This window comes from Chaetura pelagica, unplaced genomic scaffold (genome assembly GCF_000747805.2).
Source record: "Chaetura pelagica isolate M959 unplaced genomic scaffold, ChaPel_1.0 scaffold280, whole genome shotgun sequence".
Lineage (NCBI taxonomy): Eukaryota > Metazoa > Chordata > Aves > Apodiformes > Apodidae > Chaetura > Chaetura pelagica.
In genome coordinates, this window is record NW_009951788.1 from 261,410 (window position 1) to 267,763 (window position 6,354).

The 6,354-nt window shown below is 42.6% G+C and overlaps 1 protein-coding gene across 2 annotated transcripts in view; it reads right to left on the reverse strand.

Moving 5' to 3' along the window:
* CAPN3 (calpain 3, (p94)) overlaps nucleotides 1-6,354 on the reverse strand; it is a 27,100-nt gene that overhangs the window by 16,105 nt on the left and 4,641 nt on the right. The window contains exons 2-6 of one of the 2 annotated variants that reach the window (XM_009997346.1): nucleotides 4,701-4,770; nucleotides 2,717-2,835; nucleotides 1,961-2,094; nucleotides 1,144-1,312; nucleotides 393-533 (exon numbers count right to left, since the gene is read on the reverse strand). In XM_009997346.1, coding sequence (XP_009995648.1) covers nucleotides 393-533; nucleotides 1,144-1,312; nucleotides 1,961-2,094; nucleotides 2,717-2,835; nucleotides 4,701-4,770 — 633 coding nt within the window. The remainder of the gene's footprint in view (nucleotides 1-392; nucleotides 534-1,143; nucleotides 1,313-1,960; nucleotides 2,095-2,716; nucleotides 2,836-4,700; nucleotides 4,771-6,354) is intronic. The other variant, XM_009997417.1, reaches the window with a different exon arrangement.

The following is a 6,354-nucleotide window of genomic DNA, read 5'->3' on the forward strand; positions in this document are numbered from 1 at the left end:
TCTTTCCATTCTTTGCAAGTGAGGCACTTTATAAAACCCACTATTCATGTCCAGTTCCCAAACACAATAACCAATGTGCCTCTTTGACATACTTGCTATGATTTTTCTCTCCATTTCTACTGTACAGGTAAGCTCTGAAAATTGTAAGCCTTTTCCACAAGCCAACAGCCCTTTGCCTCATTATCAGCAAAGCCCTCTAGTATCTGTCACTGTGAAAGCACCAAAATCCTTTCCTATATATGTCAAGTAGCATCCATAAAACAGGTCTTTAGTGGTGAGATAACTCAGTGAAACCAAATAAGGATTTTAAAACATAGATAATACCTTTCTCTAACTGTTCTGGCTGTAACCAAAAGCATTGTGAAGTTAACCACTTCTGGAAACATACGAACCCAGGCTGGCCTTTCATCTGTCCCCTGGTAGTCTACAGCTGAGTGAGTCATCTGTGCGTTTTCGAGATTCTTCACCATTCGAGCAACCAATTCCCCAATGTCACTCCGAGGAGCTGATCCGTAGGAAAAGCCTAGGTTATCCTGGCACAGAGAATGGGAGAAAAGCTTCATTCAGGAAGATGAGGCAGTGAGAGAGATATGAAATCCTACAAGATAAGCGATGAAAGATATCCTAAATAACTGCTCTCTCATTGCACACTAGGTGATCCATACTTACCTACAGTGCTTGATAGAATTGGTTGTTCTTCTGCCTTTACTGCGACTTCATAAAGGTTACTGAAGCTAGTCTTTTCCTTTCACTTTGAAATTAACACCAGCAAATGAAGGCAATTGAAGGATTGATTTCCCAAACAATTGCACATTCAGCATCTTTGACATGAGGATTTATGTCTTAATAGAGTTGCAGCACCCCCATACCAACCTCAGTTCGTTGGGTGAGGGTACTGAGGTTGAGGGGTGCTGGTTTTGCTGATCACACCTCTTCACCCCACCTTCTGTTTGTTTCCCTTTTGGCACTTGCTATTTGCTAATGGGAGGTGTCTAGTAGAGACTACTGCATCTCCTAGAAATGGATGTTTGCTACAGAAGCTAAACCAAGAAATTCCAAAAGACAGCATATATTTGATTATAGATGGAGAGGTCCCTCTCCTCTATTTCTTATGGCTCATCTGCAAAGTTCATATGGACTCACATCAATGGAGCTGGCCATGAGGGATCCTCTGTCAATGGCATGTTTCATGATTTTATATATATCTTTAGGGGCATCCTTGATCTCATAGAACTCAGTGACTCCTCCAGTGAAGTCCTCCATGGCTTCAGTGGTGTTGCCTCCTTTCAAAGCTTCATATGATCCATGGAGTCTTAGAAAAGGAAAAGTAAGATCCTCTTTTACACAGATAATGATCATAGAATCATACAATGTCTTAGGTTGAAGGAACCTCTAAAGGGCATCTAGTCCAACCCCCCTACAATAAGAAAGGGACATCTTCAACTAGAACAGATTGCTCAGAGCCCCACCAAGCCTGACCTTGAATGTCTCCAGGGATGGGGCCCCCACCACCTCTCTAGGCAACATGTTCCAGTGATCCACCACCCTCATATTAAAGAACTTTTTCCTAATGTCCAATTATATCTACCTATGTACATTTTTTATACATAATATATATTTATCTTGTGTGTGTATATAAATAAAGATATGGAAACACACATCATTTAAAAAACCCAAACCCACAAACCATCTGTTTTGTAACCTACAAGGTAAAGTTTTAAAACCTGCACACATAAAAAAAAAACAACAACAAGGACAAATATAGATCTGTGATTGAGTAGCAAAAACCACTGGAAAATAGGCTTTAACCCATCCCCAATTGTGAGGCACAGGAATCTATGGACAAAGGCCCTGGTGTGTTCAGAGCCTCTCTACATTCTCATTGTAAGTCCCAAATGTGGTGGTTTATCTGCCTCCCCAGCCAAAGCCTCGGCAGGGGAGGTTCAGCAAGTGATTTTACTTTGCATAGGCCTTTTCCAGGAGGGCACTCCAGAATTCATTGCGCTGGGAGGACTTGGTAAAGACCAGCTGGTTGTTGTACGTGGGCAAGCAGTCATCGATGACGACATCCACCCAGTCTCCGTAGCGCCAGAACTGAACAAAGGCAAACAGAAACAAAAAACTGTGTTGACTTGTTGCAGGGAGGGGGAGCCTGGTTGATAGAGGAATGTGGAAATTAGCTGCTGTGTAATGTGGTAAAAAGTGATGGCCATTGGGAGGGTGGACGCCAGACTGATTTCCCCCAGGCAACACATACGGGGCAGTGAAAAGTCCCTCAGGAGAGCCAAGGAAAATGTGGAAAGCAGTCAGTCTTTTCTAAATAAGCAGTTCTTTGGTAACTTGTTTTTGACAGACCAGCTGCTTGTGGGCCTAAGAACGGATGCTCTTGCCAACTACCACGAGGTCTGTGCTGGCTGTAGTGCTGCATCTGAGCAGTGAGGCAGGAGTGGGCACCTGTTCCTATCCCTTATGCACAGGACAACAGTGATTTGCAAATGCCTCTTTGGTGGGTTAATGCTCCCTTAACTGCATGTGTGGGCTGGCCCTTCTGTGATTGTTGAAAGAGTTCAGGGTGAGGCAATTCAATCTTTCTTCCTTCCCCACTGTCACTCATACTTCCAAAGGTGGAGAAATGATAGCGAAGAGTGTGCCCAAGAGATGAGCTTTCTCTTGGATAATTAATTACATTTGCTTCCTGCTAGATGAAGGGACTCACCTGGAAGTGAAATATGCCAGCATAGTTTTGTATAAAGGACTGGTCATGAGGTATGACTCTACAGAGCAGTTTTTTATTCAGTGTCAGGCAAGCAATGGCAGCCAGGAACCAGCAGTCACCTGTAAAAAGCAGAAACAGCAGACAAAATGAACGGACAAAGGAACTAGATTCAAAACGAAAACCTGAGACACTGCAAAGTGACACTTTAATTCATAGAATCGTTTAATTCATAGAATTCTCAGCAGAGCGTGTCATCGCCTTTCAGGAGGGGGCTCCTCTCCATATGTTCTGCAGTACTTTAGCAGTTTATTTATTTGTGCTCTAAATGCTTATTGGCACCATTCATGGCTGGGTACTAGCCTGCTAAATAGATTATGTTCCCTGTAATTTAGAAAAAGTCCCAAATCTGATGAGCACTGTTACCTGTGTAAAGATTTCCCCGTCCCATGTGAATGCCTCTCTGATTTTCTGTGTTAGTTCTCCTTCCAAGCTTAGGACAGAGACCAGCTGAGAGGTAACACAGGTTACTGAGGTTCATTCTCTCATTTTCCGCTCTCAAGATAAAAACCCTGTCCCATTCTGTGGAGCCTCTTTCCTGCCTCATTGCTCTGATGTGTTTTCCTCTTTTTTTAATCTGTGTCTGTGCTGTTGTAAACACTGTCCCCTTTAGTGCTTCTCAGTTCCTCATTCAGAGTCTTGCACAAGTTTGCAGCCTCTGTGGGAGCTCTGGGGAAGTTACTTTCTCCCATAGTAATCTGTGTTCAGTAAAGGATGCCTCAACCCTTAATCAAATCCTCCTAGCTGCTACTGTAAGGCAGGTTACAGACTAAGCTTACTTGAGCAGTGTCAATTAGTGGGGGGAGAGAATTCTATAAAGTAGTGAAAACTAAACATGCTTGCAGGGAGTTGTAAAAGAAATGTATTAAACTGGTGAAGTGATAAAACATAAAGAAATACATGTACGTCTATGTTTTGGAAAGACAACTCTACGGATATAGCTGTTAAATTACCTAATTATGTACATAGCAGTACATTCTAAGTTACCTGTTTCCCCCTGGGAAGGATGTGGGGTCCACTGTGAACAAGAGATTTCTAAACTATCCAATGTTCAGCAGAAGTCAAAAAGGTAAACAATACTATGTGTACTTGGGGAAGGAATAGAAGATAAAAGAGAGAACATATTATGCATGGAAATTAATTTGTGTCCACACCTTGGCAACTGTTAAATTCTGGTAATCTCAAGAAGAAAAGGAGTTGTTGTTGTTTTTTTAAAAAAAAAAAGTACAGGGAAGGTGATGAGGACAGTCACAAGCACAGAATAACACTTAAATGTTATTCATTAAATCAGGATATACTAGCTTAGGAAAAAGATTACAGGATAAGTTGTAAAACCATGAAAGAGGTGGGAAAGCTGAGTGGGGAATGACTGTACAAAGCAACACAGGTGAGTGCTGCTGCATGGACAACTGCTACAGTGGCATCACTTGTACCTTATAGAGGCTCTATATATAAAAGTATCTTCGAGCGTCTAAGTTTAAGGTCTTCAATACAGGGATTGTCCTTGAATGCAAGGCACACTTAGCTGGAAGCCTTCAGGAACTCCTGCATGGAAATAACAGGACTAAATGTCTGAAAAAATACAACAGTAACTTATTTGATTTTTCTCTGTCAAATAACTCCCTTTCTTTATCTCTTATTCTTGTCTTAACTAATTTTGTTCCTCCTCAAAGCCAGAAAGAGAGGCCAAATGGTGCTTTGTAACACACTCGTGTTATTGGTTTATGAAAAGCAAAACACTCTGCAAAGCATGTTTTGCTTAAAGTTCTTCCCTAAATTGCTACTAGACAGGTATAAATGATTTTCTACAGAGAGGAATCAGTAGATGTGTGTGGTATACTGAGATGGAGGACTTCAAATATCACCTTGGAAGAAAAAGAAAATTAAGTGATGCAGACTTTAAGAAATGAAGAATTGAATTTCTTACCTAATTCTCCCTGGCAAATATCTGTTCTGTTGGCTCCACCGATAATAAACCGTGGATTCTCACAGATTTCCTGCACAATATAAACAAATAGATGAGCCAGGAAAGCATGCATTAGGGTGCCCATTTGCCACAGAAATAAAGGCTGTTTTAGGACACTGTTTTCCTGCAGGATAGTTTGTGAATATCAAAATGTCTTGCAGAATTTTCAGCAGCAGTTTTACTATGAAAATGTTTTGGAATATGGATGTTACAGACTTCAGCCATATACCTACAGGGTCTAACAGCATGTCTTGGGGGGCTCCCTCTGCACAGGGTTCAAACATTAAAATGAGAAGAACAGGGAAAAATGTTTTTTACACAAAAAACAACAACACTGGAGGAAACAGGAGTACATACAGGTGTGTCATGGTTTGTCTCTCTCCTGCCTGGCTCACCAATAATGTTGTGGTTTGGGCCTAACACAACAAAGAACCAGCCCCATGGCTGCTCACTCAACTACCCCCCTCACACACACACACACACACTGGGATGGAGAGGACAAAGGCCAACTAGAAGCTCCTGGATTAAGACAAAGGGCAAGGAGGGTTCTTCCCTGCTTCTCCATTAAGTCCTCCACCAACCTCTCCTTCATGAGTCCTTCCCACAAGGTCCAGAGCAAACTGCTCCAGCCTGGGCTTCCCACAGAATCACGGGGTGCTTCGGGAACAAACTCCCCTGGTGCCGGGGTCTTCCACAGCTGCATAATCCAAGTCCACTGACCACAAGATCCAAGTCCACTGGCCAAGCTCACCCCTCCTGGTGCCTTCAGGGAATGTTCCACCATGTTCCTCCATGAGTGCAGGGGGATAGCTGCCATCTCGCCATGGGTTGCAGGGAAACTTCTGCTTGGGCACCTTCTTCCCCTCCTTCCTCCAGGTCAGGAAGAGTTATCAGGGTAGCCCTGGATTTTCCCAGGCTCCTGTTTCAGGTCTAGTAGTTTCTCTCGGCCAGAGCCCACTTTTTTGCTCCCTCGCAGTAATCAGCAGAGTTGCTTTGATGTAAATATTTGGATTAGTCATATAGCCAGGCAGAAAGACCAGCTTCCGGCTCCACCACCAGCAGTCACCTTATTCTCCCCAAGAGAGGAATGGAAGGATTATCTTGTTATTTTTGGTCTTGGTCAGCTGTCCTTTTGGTCCAGTTCTGTCAAGGCAGCTGAAATGCCTTCATGCTGTTCTCCACCCACTTGCTTTGTTGAAAATATTCTTCCTGATATTGCTGTGGTGCTCTCCTGAAAACTAGCTGTTAGGTGCCAGGTTTTCAGATTGTATGTTTTTCAACCTCTATTACTGTATTTTAGCTTGATACTGCTCCTATTGAAGTAACAAGCTCTGAAATCCAGCATGCTGTGTTTTAGATGAAGGTAGGTGGTGCATAAGTGTTGCCAAATAGTACAGGTAGAGAGAGGATTGTTCCTCAGAGCAATTTATTGCATCTTGGGTTCGTTTGCTTTGGAGGATGGTTGGTAAAGGAATGCAAAGGAGAGTATCATGCAGTTGTCCTATGGAATGATTTAGCTATGACAGAAATGCTTTTATTGCATTTCTTTATAATGGCCAGGAGTGTTTAGTACACTGTGGGTATGCTTTTAATATTGTACTACTCTAGTTGTAGG